This window comes from Polistes canadensis, unplaced genomic scaffold, assembly GCF_001313835.1.
Source record: "Polistes canadensis isolate GaletaPanama2010 unplaced genomic scaffold, ASM131383v1 scaffold_1, whole genome shotgun sequence".
NCBI lineage: Eukaryota > Metazoa > Arthropoda > Insecta > Hymenoptera > Vespidae > Polistes > Polistes canadensis.
In genome coordinates, this window is record NW_014569548.1 from 2,458,730 (window position 1) to 2,480,015 (window position 21,286).

The 21,286-nt window shown below is 30.8% G+C and overlaps 1 protein-coding gene across 5 annotated transcripts; it reads left to right on the plus strand.

Moving 5' to 3' along the window:
• Nucleotides 1–625: 625 nt before the first annotated feature.
• On the plus strand, nt 626–21,232 carry LOC106784077 (organic cation transporter protein). Of its 5 annotated transcripts, XM_014743217.1 has the most exons (12): nt 14,178–14,578; nt 14,653–14,812; nt 16,972–17,201; nt 17,288–17,668; nt 17,812–18,082; nt 18,178–18,436; nt 18,692–18,860; nt 18,927–19,160; nt 19,251–19,465; nt 19,537–19,718; nt 19,801–19,937; nt 20,027–20,316. In XM_014743217.1, the coding sequence occupies exons 4-12, from the start codon at nt 17,526–17,528 to the stop codon at nt 20,145–20,147; spliced, it is 1,731 nt and encodes a 576-aa protein (XP_014598703.1). In that variant the 5' UTR covers nt 14,178–14,578; nt 14,653–14,812; nt 16,972–17,201; nt 17,288–17,525; the 3' UTR covers nt 20,148–20,316. The 5 variants fall into 5 exon arrangements, with proteins under 5 accessions (XP_014598694.1, XP_014598685.1, XP_014598703.1 ...); XM_014743233.1 differs by having other exon boundaries at nt 16,972–17,668; nt 20,027–21,232; XM_014743225.1 differs by lacking the exon at nt 16,972–17,201.
• The last annotated feature ends 54 nt before the right edge of the window (nt 21,233–21,286 follow it).

The following is a 21,286-nucleotide window of genomic DNA, read 5'->3' on the forward strand; positions in this document are numbered from 1 at the left end:
GAATCGTACGAAATTACAAGCGCATCATAGTGACCGCGTCCTTGACGATACGAACGTTCCATACTTGCATATGTGACCTGAAAATTACAAAGCTCCGATTCACCGTCAGTTAAGTCCGTACAAACGTACGAATTGGAACGCGTCGGTGTAAGAGAATCGTTTACCATGACGATCGGAAAAAACTTACCTTTCCGATGATGGCTTTCTCGATTATATCGTTAAACGCCGAAAAAATCATGAAAGATTTCATGCACAGCGAAAATTTTTTCGAAAAATTCAAAAAATTACGCTTAGATCTTGAGTAGAATTTAAAAAAAAAAGTTAAAAGTTTTGAGAAGTTTCATCGTGGCAATTTCGTTGTACATATGTTCGAAATCTATATTAATCATAATTGTTTGATAGATACGCGAATTTAGTCAAATGTTACAACTATTTGGTAGACTTTCACTTTTTTAAATCTTTTAAGTAATGACTTTATAAAAAATCTATAAAGAAAGAAAACGAAAGGTTAACATTTACTCAAATACTAATTTAGAATGATATGAAAAAAAAATTCAATAAATCGTCATTATTTCTTTATATAATACATACGTGTAGTTACGTTATTTGACAAACAATGAAATTGTTTCTTAATAGGTTTCAATGGTTATAGTGCGCGGATACTTCAATAAGTTATGCGAAAGGAACAATTTTATGCTTGTGTATTAAGTTTTTCCGTTAAATTATGCCATGGTATATGTCACGACACTAACCATTGATAATTATTTCTTCAATAAACCTACGATCTGTTAAATTCAGAAAAGACATAAAAAGAAGTTACCGGGTAAGTTCTATCTACGTTAACGTTAATTTAACAATACAAATGTAGTAAAATAATACCAACTTATCAGATACTATTTAATTCTCTTTCTACCATATGTTTTATGTTGTTCAACAAATGATATTATAATTAAATGTTATTTCGTCGTGTTCAAGTCGTGTCAAGTCGTGTTTTTATTGAATTTTGTTGATTCACGTGACAGAGATACACGTTAACGTAACAGATTGTAAGTTTTATTACTATTGTCGTTTATGTTTGCATACTTGGTACGAATTGCGTACACGTGGTTGACAGAGAAATTATATTTCTAATCGTTATCTTTCATTGTTTTTTACGAATTTAACGATACCATATTAATTGCGAGATATACAACCGGTAGACATATTATGATTTATAATTAATTGAAAGTCGCTTATTTCTAATTAGTCACTGCGGCACTTCTCAAACATATGGATCAAGTCACATTTTTGTTAACGCACGATTACATAAAATTGTATGCAGAAAAGATTAACGTCACAATTAAAGAAAAATAAAAATGATTTATATACTTCTTTCTAATATAATTATTTTCTGATATTAGTAAAAATATAATTATTAATAGATCATTATGATATTATAAGCAATGAAATATTTTTAAATTACTATTCGATCCCTGGCTCTCGTGTTTAATAAAAAAACATATATATCAAATCTCATTAATGTCATAGACCTTTTTTTACGTGACGTACGACAGCCTTATATCATTTTATATCGATAAATTTAATTTTCGTTTTGTAACGATATTTAATGTAAATAGTTATTTAGCATGTTAGGTCAAGATGGACCTAAAAATCATATCGCTTACTCATATGACTAGCACGTTGGATGCGTACAACACGGAATCGATTTTTTTTTTATTTAAAAATGATATTTAATAGGTACGTGAACGAACGAGTGTGATTATAAGAAAAAAGGGGACGTGTCTATTTATACCGTAAATTGTTTTATTACACACGAGAGATTCTACGAGAGAATGTCACGAAATGCAAATTGCAAGAGATAGATACAACGTTGGATCGTAATTCGAACGGAAATTTTAATCAGTTTTATTAGATCGGGTGAAAGCTTATGTATTTATATGAATTTATAATTTTGTTTGTTGGGTGAAGAAAATGAACTAAAGAGAATGATAACTCAAATGGAAGAGATTATGTGAGTCAGTTAAAGAGAACTCTAAACGTAATAGATCCTAGTGGTCTTCCGATGTTGTCGTTTTATGATCGAGCTCATATTTCTTATTTACTTTCAAAAGTTCATCTCAAAGCGAATAAAATGAAATGATACAATCGTATATCAATAATAATGATTATATTTTTTCTATGCATAAAAATGCTTCGATAGTTATGTTGAAATTTAACACATATGTTTATGATATATAATATTTATTAAACATTTGTTTGAATGAGGAAAAATTGATTTGTTTCGGGGGCGTGAATGTTAAGATAAATTATCCACATTACGGTCATTCTAAGAAACTATATACACATTCGTACGATCGATAAGGTCTCGTTCGATATATTCGATATTTTATAACAATGACCGCTGACATATATCGGCCACTCGTTTTTTCTCACATCTAGCGAAATGCCGTTCTGTATCGGTAATATCGATGAAGTCGATTGCCGATACATTATCGACGTTTCATCAACATGTTGATCGTATCGGTAAAAATAAATCGGAAAAATGTCTAACCTTTTAAATTTCGTGACAATTTAACATTAACCGAGACGATGATTTTCTAATACAAGAGTAGATACTATGCAATAAGTTATCTATTGTGTATTGTATATATAGGATGCAAAAATAACTCTATTACTACTTAATAGCAAGCTATTAATGAAGGCCATCCAATATCAAAAGTGATAGTAAAATAAAATTTTTTATATTATAAAATAAGTATGTTCGTAATTAAAATCATTTGCGTCACTGTTAGTATGGCTATATAAACAAGCACTAACCATAAGATGTATACGTCTTTTAATAATATGAAGATTATACCTTTATTGCAATCGTATAAACGTCAGGTATCGCAAAGCGATAAAAAAAGATAATTCATCTGATTTTAGAAAAAAAGAAATGAAGATTGAGAAAAAATTATTTCTACTATTAGAAATTCTTCACTGCTATTAGTGAAGCTTTTTTCATTGAAGTTTTTTAATACGATTGTAAACAAAAGAGATATTCAAGATGGACAGAATAATTGCTCTACCCGGTATATATAAATATATGTATATACATAAGTATGCGTATTCGTTTTCTGCGAGAACTTTGTGTCAACAGCTCACGAATGCGGAAATGGTTATAAATAGGATGGAATTTAAATCTTCTCTCGGCGCCATGCAATTCTTTGCGAGATTATGTTCAGTTCGTTATTAGTCATCATTCGTGAATACCAGTCGAGTAATTAGGCCGAGAAAATGTTACGCATGGATCTCGGTTTGATCGTCGAACTTTGTATTCAAACGAGACTCATATATGGAGAAAATTATTTGTTTTTTTCAAAATCTACTGTCGTCTTTCTAAACATTATTTATATCTTAGGTGTTTGAAGTAATATATATATATATATATTGTTATCGCGTTTACAGTAGTACTTAGTAAAAGAAAAAGGTATAAATAAAAATAAATTATCATGCTTAAAAATATTATCATTGTATTTTCATGTTATAAATAACTCGCATAACGATAACGATTATAGGTTTCTCAAGGAAAAAAGAGTTTGGGTACGACGCGTAATATTTGTGTCATGCAGTACCTTATCGTTACAACATTAACATGACTAATAAAGTCAAAATTTTATCAAGAATTCGTGAATTAAGATTTCTTTAAAGCTGTTAGATATACGTTATCGCGTGAGGATTACTACGTACTATATTTTATATTCTTCTAGAACTTCCGGATGTTTAATCATATCTTTTGAGATTCATGCCTTTTTACATACATTTGAATGTAAATATACATACGTGTAACGTTTATGCATATATCAAATTGACAACGTGATTCTAGAAGTATTTGATATAAAATTTCCGTGGCAGAGGCGTTGCTCTACAAAGATGTCATTCCATAGTTACAGTGCATTCACCTTAAATTAACGTCCGACTAGTGACCTTTCGAAATCCTCGAATCAGCTTTTAACAGCACATTGTCCTGAAATGTAAATGACACACAGTGTAATTACTACCCGCGGACTACGGAAAATAGTCGTTTTTCTTCTTTCTTTTTTTTAATTTTCGCTATTGTTATCTCGAGGTTAGTGTGCGGTTAATCGAATGAGTATGAGAACAGAGGTCAAGTACACGCGCATTGTAAAAAAGATCGAAACACGAAACTGTAATATTTTTTTCTCACGATTATTAAAATCGTGCGTAGCTTTATTTTTCTCACGGAAGTATTATTATTAGAAAATATGGTATAAAAATATCATGCACGTAGATAATCCTTTATGATATTATTTTCGTTTTAATTGAATTATTTTTTAAACGGTAAAAAGTATAAAAACCATTTTTAATGTAACCATCATTGCACATAATTATTTGTGTTTTTATTTCGTTTTTTATTCGTCGGATCGGAAATAACAGATGTCTTATTCAATTTTCTCTTTCTCGTTCTTTATCGACCGAGTCAATTTAATCGGAAGTTATTGATTTCTCATTCATTCTGTTTTAATTGTGTCCTTTTAATCAAAACTTTTCGATTGATCGTGTTTCGATATATTCTTTTGATCAAGGTATATAGAAAATTGTAATAGTGCGGTACCTTTGCCGGTTTCCTTTTTCAACTTTGTGAGCTAACTAACGTAAAATCCACAAGCTACTTTCTAATTTCAGTTTCGCGACGATTGCAGTCGGTTGTAGGTTCTAAATAGACTTGACTGCGTAGATCTACTATCACGTGTCAGAAAACAATAATAAATTAACAGTTATGATATTATTATTGATCGGTTGACTTTAAAAGGATAATAAAGATCAAAATATTTTTCCTTGTGCTTCTTCTGATATTCGTTAAATTGGAAAAGAAAGAGAAAGAGAGAGAGAGAGAGAGAGAGAGAGAAAGAGAAAAAGAGTGAATGGAAAAGTAAGGTAATACTACGTATGTATTTAACGTCATCAATGTGTAAAAAAGATCATTCAGAACATAATCAAATTGATCCATTTTTCTCAACCGTATAGCAACGGTTGGCAATACTGAAGAAGATACACATTGCATGGATATGTGTTTATATCGAGGAGAGTATATAGAACGTTCGATAATCACTCAAGCGTTTCCTTTTTTCATGCAAACGTGCCATCTTTCGGTGAATTGAAGAATTATTCGGTGCGTCCTCGGTTCCGGCCTTGTCTTCTGTCTTGCTTGTAATTACGTGCTGATTTTGACGTTTTGTTGGAAGTTTCTCTTAGTGAAAATCGACTTTTATCGTGTTATACGTGTATCCTCGGCGATTTTCATGAGAGAGAAGTTCTCCTTCTGGAATCGGTATTTTATTTTACGCGTAGCACAGATCAAATCTATGTGTCCATTTACGGAAACATGCCTTTCCTTTTTGTGAGCTTTATTGATTAACAGTGTTGGAACCGGCCGGCTAGTATGGTTGTTATCGTAAACCAACTCTCTGTCCATTATAATGATCGAAATTTCTCGTTGGTATCATCATACGTTCTATTTTGTTTCAATGCATGTACGATTTCACTGAAGAACTAGGATAAGATAAGGAAAACACGTGAAGAGTTGCATAAATCTTGGGTAATTATAAATCCTGATTTATTAAATATTTTTCCTTGAATTATTGTTAAATCGGTTCGCCAACATATTCCTTCATACGCGAGTACCTACTTTCAAAATGGCGACTGTTGAAAAAAGGCGCGAATTTGTGACACTGATTTTCGACTTATTTTTATTCCTTATTTGTACTATAATTTTTCGCAAATTATTTTTTCTGTTTACCGACGTTGCAGTTGAGTAAATGTGATGTTAAATTGTTCATATATTTCCATTATGAAACGTAATAGAGTAGAAATACGTAGGTTACTCAAATATCTATCAATGATAAATAGATTTGAATTAGATATTCCGATTTACGAGTTTGTTACCTTTTTCAACGAAGTGTTAATGCATATTGGATGAATGTTTAGTGCTGCTATTAGAATAGAATACTACCGAACTTTTAGGACAACATAGTGCGCATGTCTCTTACTATATAAATAAAAGAGCGCGAAGTTCGTTAGTAAATTGTTTATGTGAATATATGTTTTTTTCGAATGTTAACTTATATTAAAAAAGTATATAATTTTCTGTTCGAATATATATTTCTTTGATACATATACAAATGTATATAAATTTCATATGTTATACATCAATATTATTCAATAAAAAAGATCACCATATTTAAATATTATTATGAAATAATAACCCACCTTTTTATGATCGTTACATAAATGCTACATTTTCATAAATCAATTATGAACTTTTAAATAACGTTCGGACTTTGGACCCTTTTTTTCGATTAAAAAATAGATATCTTCAAATTCTGGTTATATAAAATATTCTTTATCGTTAGTGGTTCTAGAACATTGAAAAAATATAGAGGTCGTTTTAAAATTGTTTAATTTGCATAGCATCATCGAGATGATCGATTAACGTCGACAGTTTCTAAATTTTGCCCAAAAACTGTTTTATCTTCATTTCTCACATTAATAAAGAACACGAATACGTTGCATAACAGGAACTAATGTCAGCAAGTTTAAAATGGACTCAATAGCGATAATGTGATTTTAGAGAAGTTCATTTCGAGACTTGTCATTCACATAATACACAATCAAAATAAAATGCTAATAATGCTGCAAACTTTTACGAGTCTGACAACACGATGCCGCTTTTCACAGTTATTATCATAATTATTAAAATCAATTCGATGTAGTGGTATTTGTGTAAAAAATTATTTAAAATACATCTATTCGTGTTATTTTTTATCCATATTAACACGTATGTAAATATTCACGTACTACATATGTATATAGTGTACATAAATCAAGTTAAACTTGGTAAATTCGAAAATGTTTCCAATGATTTAGAGGGACAAGAGGGATGTCGGAACACGATCATGCACGATGCTATTTTCGGCTAAATTTTAATTAAATTAAATCTTGGCAGCTAGTTCCACGCCTATGGTTTCATCCGGGAAACTAAAACTTTGAGAACGTGGGACAAGTTTTGAATTTCATTTTGCATAGATAACGGAACATAATTATTGCGTTAGTTAACAGTCATAAAATTGTCTGAAAAAAAATTTCCATCGAATGTTGATTAATGTTATTGTATTGTACTATAAATTGAAAAATATCATCAAAGTACAGTTGAGAAATGAACTCATTTTAACACTTTGTATGCAGGGCACGTACTAATACATTTTTCGTATATTATCTGCAGGATATATCTTTTATATATTACTGGGTTAAATACGGTGGTATATATTTCGAATGTGATATCACACTATAAAATATAATAATATTATTAGTATCACAGTTTATAAAATATTATGTAAATAATCAAATAAAAAGTAATAGCTCGCATTAATGTCTTAATAATGAATTAATTTAATAATCTTATCATCGTTTTACAACTGGTTTGAATGAACGACAATATTTAATGATAAATATGTTAATATGTGTCATGAAATGACTTTGCTTAAATAAACGTGATAATCGTAATTCTTGAAATGCGTCATACGATACTATAGATCAAATCTTGCGAAATTATTTATGTACGAATAAATTAATTAGCAAGTAAATGTATTCTTTGGCACGAACGATTTACGTAATTCTATTCAATGAATTTGAATTTAATCGTAAAACGTATCTAGTACGGTTTTTGAATTATCGAGAAGTTTAATTTAACTAACATAACATTAATTATCTTTCTCTTTTATTTCTGATCAATTTATTTTAATATATATTTTGTTTTATTCAAAACGATTTTATTACATTAAACTTTCGACGAAGGCGAAATGAATTCTGCTTGAACTTGAAATGCAGTTGCATTGTTGCAGCCGTTGATAGCTCGCGATTAAGCGAATCAATCTTGTCTCGTTTCAATCGTTACATTCATTCTGTTCGAGCTAGAGATACGTAAAGAGATCTACATTTTCATTCTATGTTTAGTTCAAAGAACTACTGAAGATTGTATCTAAATACATTATATTTTAACGAGAATTTTCAAATTAAACGTCTTTAATTTAATAAATTTTGATGTTTAAAAAAATATTTAAAAAACAATTTTACATTTACACAATTAAAATTAGATCGATAAGCTAAATGTAAAAGAAAGACGCAAGAAAATCAATTGATTGTTTGATCAACACGAGGAAATATTGACTGATAGAATCAAATTGGCTGATCAAGGGATTCGATTAACTTAAATGATCGTTGATAAAGATTTATCCGAGAACAACTCTAGTGAAATTTATAAAAGTTAAGAGATTACCAAGTTTTTGTACGAATTAATGAATACTTTTTTGTCGAGTCTATTTCGAGAGAAAGCTGTTGCATTAAATTTCAAAACCTATAGCCAAATAATTCCGTAATAGCCTTCGTAAATTCGCTAATTGTTTTCATTTATAGTACTGGATATTATAGATAATTACTGCATACGCGTACTCTTCGTTTATTGGTATTAACGAATAAACGTGAAACATAAAACCGACTATCTCTACTCTACTCGTTGAGAACTTCTTTTTCTTTCAATACTTTTATAACTAACGCGTACAGTCGTTCTCCGATGCAGTGTGCATCCAAAGGAGGACAAGGAGCCAGGCGCCAGAGAGATCTCGTCGTATTATTCACGTGCGAATAAAACTGAAAGAAAATAAACGAATGAAAAAGAGAACAAAGAAAAAAGGAATACGCGAGGGTTAACGAGAAGCTTGTGGAATTCTCGTCGACATTCTGATATCAAGAAAATGTGGTTAATCCTTTTTTGTTTGTCCTTTAAAAGGATACTCATTATTGTTAAATCTTTCCAAGTATTCCAATAAGGTGTGAGATAGAAAGAAAAAATGAAAGAAAGAAAGAAAAGAAAGATAAAAGATAATAAGTAGACAAATAAATATTGTCATATGATATCATTAGAACGTCTATCTCTTCATATTTTTACATATTTATTTTAACCAATTAAAATAATATTTATAATTTTAAAAGGATATATATTAAATATATTCAAAATCTTTCAAATTAAATATATATATATATTTATTTGGAATATTTGAAATTATCGAATAAAATACATTACAGATGAATGAATTAACGTCAAAAGAGTGCTTACGTTCCGTTACGAACATGCTAACTCTCTAACATAACTCGGTCAACTCGTATAAGTTTCAAGCTAGTATCGTTTCGCCAGTAGACAGTAACTATACATTACTACATCTTCGCACACTTAGAAGACCTCTGATCTCGGCAAGGTTTCGTTTAACTCTTGCTTTCTACTCTTCAACCCCGATCTGCAACCCCCACATATTCAACTTCCCCCCTTAAACTCCTCTCCCCATCCTATTTCTTAGCTCTTCTCGGTCCATTAACATTTTCTTCTTTCGATCGGTCTTTTTTCTCTTATAAACATTCCAATCTTCTTTGCTGCTTCTCCTTCCCTCCTCCTCCTCCTTCTCCTCCTAATTTTTTTTTTTTTCGAGATCACCACCATCTCTTTACGCAGGAGACCCCCGAGTTACCCCCTTTTTAGCTGTTCTCTCTTGTCGTTGTTGTCTCCGTTGGAGGCCAAGACCGGCCTCGCACTCGAGAGTGAACTCGAATGCTATTTATAGTAGGGAGCGGCTTCGACTAGCTAGCTCCCACCGCGTGAAAAATCGTGACTGGTTTGTTGCGCGCGCGCGCGCGCGCTTCAAAGAGGGAGAGAAACCGATATAAGGAGGAGGAAGGAAAGGTAGGGTGTGATGGTAAGGATCAAAAGTGGAAAGGGACACTCTTGGTTTCAAGTTTAAACCCAAAATGTAAGACCTTGGTGGCGACCATTTTGAGAACATATTTTATTTAGGTTCTTATGTTTTTTTAAAAAATTATTCAATTTATTTTTACATTATTATATGTTGTAGATGTTTCAATATAAATATATAATCAATAAAATTTGATTCAATGTGATATCAAAAAATTGAAGAATTTTTTTTATGCATATATATAAACTGGATATTGGATTTTGAAAAATAGTATTTTAAATAGCAATAGATTTAAAAGTAAATAATTTTAAATTGTATGTTTTTGATACAGGTAATTAAATAAAAATTTTTAATGGAAACGCAAAAATATTACGAATACTATATCTTTTCTCTCCTGCATAATAACTTCTTAAACTTTTGATTTTTAATCTGACATTTTAAAAATGAATTAAAAAGAAAAAAAACAAAAATATTATAAAGTATTAGCCTCTCAGAGAAAAATTGCGTAGAGATTAAATTTGAAGATAGATGACATACCAAAAAAATATTCTCATTTGTAATCCTTCTCTTGTTAAACGAGTGGAGTTACTGAGAACGTGGTGGAGAGAACCACGAAGAGATGCGTTTATCGTGGTATTATCGCTCTCTTCCTACCACTCCCCTCCAACCCCCTGCCCCCTCTCTTTCCCTCTTCATCTTCTTCTTCTTTTTTTTTGCGAGAACTCCTTCTTTTTTATTCTTCTCATCTCGAAGGTACCCGAAAGCCCTGAAAAAGGACGCTGTCCTTGCAAGGGCGCACGGTGAACCCGCTTGGGAAGGAACGAGTTGCATCGAAGGCATCTACCTTTTATACTTCTTTTGCTTTCTTGTTTTTTCCTTCTCATGTCTCTTGTCGAGCTCATGCAACGAGCACGAGCTTACTTACATACATTCGATATGTGTTATTGGGATAAGATCGGACTCAGCTCTCTTAAAGTTAAGTGGAGCAAGGTTTATTCACATTCAATTTTTTTTTTTTTTTTTAATAATTTTAAACCTGGATCTTATTCTTCGTATTTTCAAATTGTTCATGAAAATCTTAGAAAATGGTACATATATTTTTTCTAAAATATTTACAGAATAAGATTTCACTCGAACTGAACTTATGATATCGATAGAAATGTTCCTTCCCGAGATTGAATATTTATAAAAGTAATATACACATAGTATATATATATGTTAAGCAAATTGATATTTCAATCAACTCGTGCGTAAGCACGTGCAAGGGATGTATCGCTTTTACATTCAATTTGACTTTCGGGATAAAGATAGACATAAAGTTATTTCAATGTTATTCAAAAAATACGATAAATAAATAATTTTATAGTAGAAGATTATATAAATCGATGTGTATAACTTATTTTAAAAATCGAATATATTGAATTTCAGTTTTATTATATACGTTGATAATGTTATCAATAACGTTGTTGTCATAAGTTTAATGTACTGTGAGATCATCTATGATAATAGGACAGTACGGTAGTATCAGAGTTAAAAAATTAGATTGATCTTGTTAGAAACATTTGTGTTTATGACTTCCTACTGTTCATTTAGCATAAAAGTTCATATACGTAGTATCATATCTACATTTTGCGAAAATGTTGTATGTATTTTACGATTAAACGTATACACACTCGATAAAGTTTGCATTCACATAGTAATGTCTGATAGTTAACGTCTACAGTTTGATACCGATTGAGATAGAAAAGCGTAAAAAAGAATAATTAATAATTTCGTGTAATGAAATATTATCATTTTTCAGGAATTAACTGAATTACACGTTTTAAAGGTAATATATATATGTGCGTGTATATAAGCTTATTTTTTTATATCCATTCTTTTCAAAACGAAACTTCAAATGAATAAATGTTCTATCCAATTTTTGTATTATTTTTTCTACGAAGAATTATTCCTTGCCCGATAATACGCGAAAAGTTCCGCCTCATATATATTAATTATATAAACTAAATAGTAAAATTCCTTCCTATTTGTTTTTAACGAATTCTTTCAGTAGGAATCGAATAAATGCACCTAACAACACATGCACATTCTTTCTACTCGCTTGTGGAATTCTAGTGGAATTCTAGTAGAGTCACGACTAGAAGTGAAAGAACCAATCAGGACTAACTATAGGTGTACACATTCTATAAATAGAATATGTGTTTCGGCGAGTTTGCAACGTTGTCATGGGAAGTCGATGCAAGAGAAAACTTTTTCCTTACAAATTACTTACTTCTTATCAACGAGTAATTGGAGTCATTAACGTTGGAATGAATCATTGTTAATTAATTTTTAAAAATCGGAAAAGAATACAATTTGGATCTATTTTATGCTCATCGATCGGTTATGAATACATTTATAAATGCATATATGTATACGTTACATAACTATTATATGTGCCGGTAGTTACGACGATGGATCAAGTTAAAAAAAATTGATTTTTTGAAAAATATTGATTTTTTTCGTTTATTTTATAATATAAATAATTATAATGTAAAATAAATCATCAAACTAATTTTTCCATTTTTTTTTTACTTACAATTTATTATCATTACCGGTGCATATATAAAAGATAAATGATAATTTATTTGTAGAAATCGACTTAGCGATTTTTCACTCATGGATATATTAATGATGAAAGTAAACATTCATAATTAATTTCGTCATCGTTTCGTAGCCATTCCTAGACGAGATGCAATTCGTTTATCACTGATGCATCAATCCATGGGCGCATATTACCAGCGTTGCCACGCGATACAATTGCATTCTTAGAAGTGGTATGATTCTTTTGTGTCGTGCGAGAGTAACAAGATCGCATGAACATATTCGATTCATGAAAAGGATGTAGAATGTTATTATCGTGAAATTTATTAACAAAATTTTCCTCTTATAAAAATCATTTTTTCTTCAATTTTTAACGAAATTTGTAGTAAAAAATACGTAATCATTTTAATATTTATTTATAGAGATAGATTTTTGTTATTCTTTGTAAGAACATATTTCTGTTAAAGTATTATACTACATTGTTACAGCAAAACTTGTAAGTAGCGGATATCCGTTCATTGCTGTTTACGTATGTATTTAATACACTGTACATGCATATATATCTTATGAACAGTCATGCGTATCGATTGGCGCATATTGGTTTTTTTAATAAATCAAATTATCATTGAAATTGAATCTCGATCGTACGTATCGATATGTTAAATAATTATGATCGGAATGATTGTATATTGATTTCTATGATTTTTTTGTCAATATCAAAAGATGTTGAAAAAATCCTTAAAAACAACAATTGTTGAAATCTTTTTACGCATCGTGGGTAAAATGAAGGAACAAATAATTCTGAAAAAAAGTAAATTAACAGAAAATATATGAGTAAATGTCTTGAGAAGATCTATATGAAAATTGAGGAAATTTGAAACTGACTTTTCGACATCTGCTATCAACATGTGTTTTTCGATGCATACTGTGCATCTTAATGAGAGTTAAGTATCTAGAACATAGATATAATATGTATAATTGAAAGAAAATGAAAATGAAAATGGAAATAAAATGACGTTAATATTAGATTGTATAACTAAATACTAATTCAAATAATACTTTAATCATTTATTATTTAATTATTTGTTTTGGAATTATCATTTGCTGAAAAATTAATCACTTAAACGGAACATTAATTAATCCTATACGAAAATAATAACGTAGTATAATAATCTGAAAATAATTAATGAAGTTTTATTTTTTTATCGGTCAAAAAAGTTAATTAAAAATGATCTCGAATAATTATCATTTTTGTTAATTTAATAATACAAGAAAGAAGTAAAACTATAGAGAAAGAGAGATCTCAAACAATTCTTACAATTTTTTAATCCATAATTCCGTCCTATGCTATTATACAAAAACATCAAATTTACTTTCAATTATTAATAATATAAATCATTTCAATGATTAGAGACGATTAGTCGGGTTTATGTGAAAATATATGAGTTTCTAAAAATGGTATCGACTATCAAGGAGGGAGAAGACTACAATAAAAAAGATATAAGCTTGAAATCCGAAGGAAAAGGATGTAAAAAATGAGAGGAAGAAGAAAAAGAAGAAGAAGAAGAAGAAGATGAGGAGGAGGAGGACGACGACGACGACGACGACGACGACGACGACGACGACGACGATGATGACGATGATGATGATGATGATGATGATGATGATGCTGGTGGTGGAGGATGGGATTTTCTTAGAACGTGAATCGTGCAGGTACGCAGACATCCTAAAGAATGAGCCGTTGAGAAGAAAGGGGAGGGAGGAAGAGATCGAAGAAGAGGAGGAGGAGGAGGAGGATCTAACAGCAGTGTGTCTTTTGCGAACTCGTGTGGTGGTGGTATTCAGAGAGAGACCCATTTACAATGGTTACCATAGTGGTTGCTTCGAAGAAGAAGAAGAAGAAGAAGTTGAAGAAGAAGTAGAAGAAGACGAAGAAGAAGAAGAAGGAGGAGGTGGTAGGGTGAGAGGGTGATCGTCGTGGCGCTTATACGAGTCGAGAAGAAGGGTCATCTTTGTGCATTGCAAGTAAAAGCAAAGTCTGCACCGGCAGTCGTCGCCCGTAGCTCGTGCGCACAGGCTCGTGTTCTCCTTTTATCCCTTTTCTTGCCTTATCATCTATAATACACTTCGTGTCGTATTCTATTACTTTGTTTCTCATTTATTTTCTTAATATCGATAATATTCGTAATGTTCGTGTGAGTGTTATTATTTTTATTATTAAAAATTTATTTTCATTTAAATATATTTTCTATTTTCGATTGTCTCTCAGGTTAACGTGAATTTGTATTCCTTTATCCGAGAATAAATGATTCGTTCGGCGTCGTGCCGGAGTTTAAAGTGAATGTTACACTCCGCGTATCTCTATACTTTCGTTCTTCATTACGATGTCACGAGAGGCCACCCCTTGCGCAATGTTTCAAGTCTGAACGGTAATTGTCTTACTCTGTCCCTTTTCTCTTCAGCCTTCTAATTATTTTCAAAGTATAAAATCGATTTTTCTTTTTTATTTCCTAAGAGGTTTGAAATATTTGAAAATATTTTTTTATATAATTTAAGATTCCAGTTTAAATCGAAGGAAAGAATGTTCTAACTATTGAATCATTTTGTAACGATAAGTTAAGAATTAGAATATTATTTGACAAATAAGATAATTAGTGGCAAAAGAATTTTTTTCCTTCGATAAAATATTGAAATACGTTTAAATTGGTACTTGACAATTGTACGATAGATCGATTGGATCTTAATTTTTATATACATCGGTATTCGTTCGTGTTGTCATCGAAGAGTAGAGTGATCCGTTCAAGCGCACGTGTTTGCTTTTGATCGGAGAAAATCAATTGACTGTTATGTCGATCGCATTAAGGCCGACTCATTAATTCGTCCATGGTGGGTCCGACGTATACCGATATAATTTTATTCAAATGGTCCTAATAACAGTTAACAAATATTCATCCCTGTCATGTGCTCGTCTAGGATCGATCAACGTTTTGATATATTTATTTTATTTAAATTTACATGACATCATTTTAACTCACTATAGGTATGAATTTTCATTAACTAATCGTATTCTAGATAAAGATATATATAAGTATGAATAATCCTCGATTAGTATCACTTGCCCATGAAATATATATATCTCCCTCGTTCCATTCTACAAATTCTCGAGATAACTCGAATGAGTTGTAAACCAGTTTTGCTTCTTAATATTCATCATTCTTTCGTATAATGCTTCTCCTGCAACATTGATATCATTAATTAAAATCGTTGCACAACTATGTATGTAAATACAACGAATACCGGTGTTGCAATGTTGTTTACTTTTTTCTTTTGGTACACGTTTAAAAAAATTGATCGATGTCAAGATGTCTCGAACAATTACGAGATAGAATCTTAAAATTAATGTTATATACAAACGTTTCTGAACCTTTTTATACTGTGCAACTGAATAAATTAAATTGTTTCGATACGATACTACGACTCGTATTATTATAATGTATTAAGTTGTTCCAAAAATTTCTTGATTTTTCTTATTAAATTCTACATTAAAATTGTTCATTATTTTATGGTATTTTACTGATTTATATATATACGATCCATTCTTTTATGTTTCTCTATAGATATATAGAAAAATAATATATCTATATATATTGTATATATAAATTGATTATAAGAAACAGTAAGAAACTTTAATATAATTTTTACGAAGCTGGTGAAGACCAGAGTTACTGTATATTATTTAAAAGATAAGTATTACTCTACTACTACGATATTCTCACAAGAATATTCTACGAGAACTTTCTGAAGTATCTTTTATAAATTAATTATTTCCCTTGCTTTTTTGCATAAGATAATAGTTATTATTCCGAGGTATATTAAATATTTAATGTAACCTTTAGATTGAGAAACGCTGCTATATATATATAATTTAGTTTGATATGTTTAAGTGTTGCTAATTATGTTTGTCACATTTATAAGATTAATTATGTTATATTAATAGAAAGATGGTGATATAGAGTTACGTATTTATCGTAGAAACTTGGCTGTTACGGAACTGATTATTATTACTATTCTTATTGTTAGTTTCATTGGAAGTTGGTAAAAACGTAATCGTAAGTCGATTCTGTATGATTACGATTGGTAATGATTTGATGATAATAATCTCGGTTTCGTAAGGCTCACGTTTTGTCGCATAATTCTGCGATGTGTGTTGCATTTAGATAGATTGAATTGGATCTATTGTATGGAATTAATTATCTTTGATAAGTCGAATACAATCGTGTAAACTACTATTGGTATGTTCGAAAGAATTTCTACAGTTTAATTATCATTTTGATAATATCATTCATTTACTATTAATCTTGAATAATTAAAATTTTAATTTTATGCTTTTGCGTCTTTCATTTATCTTACTTTATATACAATTTTTTTGTTTAAATAATTTAACAAAATTAACATGTATAAAAAAAGGATAAAAAAATAAAAAAAAAAAGAAGTCAATATATTTATATATTATATTATAAATATTTGGAAATAATTTTATGAAAATTTTTAATCGTTAAATTGTTAATGTAAATTCGTTTGATTGCAGGTAAATAGAAAGCTGAAAATTATCAGCTATTGAATGCTGATTTGAAGATTGTGTTATAATCTCAAGAGTCGTATAATAAATCGAATGTTACTAAAATCTCAAAGAACAAGAATGACACTATATTATGTCGATAAAAAAATCGTAAAGATAAACATCGGTCGGGTGTATTCCTGATGCAAATAATACAATTCGATGCTAAAGGATAGAAAGAATAATAAGGGCTCGAAATTGTATTTTTGAAAATAAAATAATATATATAGATATATACATATTTAAGGGCGATATTTAATTATCGTCATCGTCCGTGCTTTTTTAGACAAAAACCATCCATATGTATCAGTAAAAACTGATAACGTAATCGGAGTTCCGCCGTGTTGGCACAAATTCGACGATCAATAATAATCATCTGACTGTTGTTGGTCTATTCGTTGAATCCAGCAGAAACGAGGAAAAAGGAAAGGAGTGAGTGACGTAAGGCCACGTAGAAGGTCGTCCAATTTATAAAAAGAAAATAACTTCGGAAAGGATAAAGGTAAAAAAAAGCGGAAGGAAAAATGGCATACGACGACGTGATACTCCGAATGGGCGAATTCGGTCGCTACCAACGTCGAGTTTATTTGCTTCTTTGTCTTCCGGCGATATCCTGTGCATTCCATAAATTAGCAGGTGTTTTTCTTGGGGCTAAACCAGATGCCAGGTCAGGATTTATCTTTTTTATCCGAGTTATTGATTAATATTTTGTTTATTTTTGATATCATGTAAAATGTTTGATCAAGTTATTTAATTAGATAAGATAAAAAGAAAGTAAATTTATATGTATGTGTGTACGTTTCATTTCAGATGTCTATTGCCGCACGAGAGTATGGAAAATGCTACGTATTATCTACCTCAGGACGTGATGAACTCCACTTATCCTTGGGATTACGAAGCAGAGAATTGGTCGCAATGTTTACGACGAGATCCTATATTGGATGGTAATTTTCAAGCTAAGGATAATTGGCCGGTTCAAACGCCAATAGGTTCACGCGAGTTGGCCAACGCCGAGGGTGTTAAACCTTGCGAAGGATACGTTTACGATAGGACAAAATATAAAAGTACCACCACTTCTGAGGTATGATTATTCTCGATATAATATAAAGCTCGATTAACCTGTCTCGTTTCTTTTTCTAGTGAATCGGTGAATCCGAACCGCTTTTCCTTTTTCAGTGGAACTTGGTCTGCGATAGAGCCTGGCTAAGGGCTACGGGGGACTCATTGTTCATGGTAGGAGTCATGCTTGGCTCGATGATATTTGGTGCTTTGTCCGATAAGTATGGACGTAGACCAATTTTCTTCCTGTCTTTAGTCATCCAGCTCGCCGGCGGTATATTGGTTGCGATAGTTCCTGAGTTTATTTCCTACGTAATCTTCAGGTTGATCGTTGGTTCGACCACCAGTGGAGTTTTTTTGGTGGCTTACGTAATAGGTAAAGAATATGTTGCATTGGAAAATGTTAAGTGCACAATTCATTTACTTTTTTTTGTCGGATAGGTTGTTGGCATATAATAATGTTAAATATTAATATTAGAACTACATCAAAATGAAGTTTTAAGAATGAGTCCGTATTTAATTTAATATTGTATACATTAATAACGAAGCTTGCTTCAATTATTAATGAAATTCAATTACTCCTAACTTATGTGATTATAAATAAATAACTAACCTTTTATTTTCCATGCAGCTCTTGAGATGGTTGGCCCAAAGAAACGTTTGGTAGCTGGTGTAGGTTGTCAATTATTCTTCACTACGGGTTACATTCTTACGGCAGGKTTCGCTTATATGATAAGAGAATGGAGAATGCTGCAGGTCGCCATCACCATTCCGAGTATCGTATTTCTGTTCTATTGGTGGTATGTTTTGTGATAATACTTAGTCAACTGGCCTCAATATGTGCATAATATACATTGTTTGTACAGGTTCATTCCAGAGTCTGCTCGTTGGTTATTGATGAAAGGTCGTGCCGAAGAAGCTAAAGATATACTTCAATGTGCATCGAAGGAAAATGGAATGGAAATTCCACGTGAAGCTCTAGATACTCTTCTAAGCAATAATAGTGAAGATAGTATGCCTGATTCAAAGAAGGCTTCTCTCTTTGATCTTTTTCGATATCCGAATTTAAGGCGAAAGAGTATACTATTGTTTTTTAATTGGTACTAATTATTTTAAATATCTAATATATGTTTCTTCAAAAAAGTAATAACAAATATAGTACAAAAATAATCATTCTTATTTGTGTATAGGCTTGTAAATAGTGGTACATATTATGGATTATCTTGGCATGCATCCAATCTTGGTGGAAACGATTATGTGAACTTTTTGATATCTGGCTTGGTAGAAGTACCTGCTTACACGTTTCTTATTTTCACGTTAAATCGATGGGGCCGAAAAATAATTCTCTGTGGTTGCATGTTGCTTTCCGGATTGGCACTACTCGCCACATTGTTCGTTCCTATTGGTAAGTAAAATGAATATGTTTTAGTCAAGTAAACTTAACTTCAAAAGTTGCTGAATTTGATCGCTGTATAGATAAACCATGGCTAGTAGTTTGTCTCGCTATGATTGGGAAACTTGCCATCACGTCATCGTACGGTGCAATTTATGTTTTTACGGCCGAACAATTTCCAACTGTTATCCGTAACGTAGGTCTTGGCGCTAGTTCGACTTTTGCTCGTATCGGTGGTGTAATAGCACCATACGTAAATCATCTAGTAAGAAAATCATATATATATTATTGCTAGATTTGACTGTGTCGATAAGGTATGAATACGAATTTATTGTTAAATCTTTTAGTCGGAAATATGGACACCCTTGCCTTTGGTCATTTTCGGATCCTGTGCTCTCTTTGGTGGCATGATGTCACTGTTACTTCCAGAAACTTTAAACAAAAAACTTCCTGAATCTATCCAAGATGGAGAATTGTTTGGAAAGTACGTTTAATTGTTATCAAATCATATCAGATATTTCAAATGAAATTTGAAAATATTTAATCATTTTATCTAATATTATAATCGTGTAGGAAAGTTTCTAAAAATAAGAAGAAGAAGCAGCAGCATGACCTGGAACAAGGAAACGAAATAGATGTAATAAAGCCATTGAAACCACAAGAAAATGGAGTGCATGAAAAACAAAATGGATGACGTTAGTCTTATTGAGGAATGTCGGTTGTGCTGAAAATATTTATCTGATTCCTCTCCGATTGTAAACTAGGCGTTCTCATACGCGTGATCCACGTGTAGTGTGCACACATTAAAAGCGCACCAAATTGAAAACGGAGCTCTCTTAAATAACTCGATTAACGATATTCGGCACAGAGATCAAATTAAAAATCTTTTCCAATTGTAAGCGATATATATAGTATGGAAAACAAATTCAAGGCCTTCGTAAAGAAAAAAAAAAGAGAGAGAGAAAGAGAGATAGAAAGTGAGTGTTTATTTTTATACAAGAATCTCAACACTTTTAAACAAAGAAAGATTTCTGGTTTGATCAATTTGCACCGGGCTCACGGTGTTAGCCGCTATTTGATCATTATTTGATCGTGGCTTAGTCTTATTAACCTGAGCCTTGCTTAAATATTATACATCAGTAAAGAGAGAAGAAAGAACGTTCTCAATTCTTGAATACTGAAAGTAAAGATGCAACATAAGATTTCTGCCAATATGCATATCATTTACTATAATTCTGAATGTCATTTATGTATAAGTGCCCTTTTTTGTAATTTTGTGCAAGAAATAGATATCTAATCATACAATTATTATATCTATACATATATTATAAGATCTACGGAATTTTAATTTTTTTTTGTCGAAGATATTATCAATTCTTGGTTATTATTGCGATATTCGATAAATAGACACACGTATATTGTCATAATACATTAAAGCTTGTCCAAATTTATAATTAATAAAAGACAAGAAAGATATTCAATGGTTATGCAATTAGACAATTACGTCATATTTTTATAAATTATGCTTTTAGATAATAAATGTCATTTTACGACATTGTAACGATATGAATCCTTCTTTATTTTTAATTTATTAATAACGAATTTTTTGATATGTCAATCTTAATATTTAAATATTATCTTTATATAATTATATGAAGTAATGCCTATACGAATTTTATTCTATTAAAATTTTATTATTACTTGCTGCGCATTTTTGTATATGAAAAAGTTAAATGTAGATTTAAAAAAATTAAATAAAAAAAAATTCTGTGATTTATATAGCTTTTTTGTCTATTTAATTTTCCATAATATAGAGTCCAACATTGTAACATA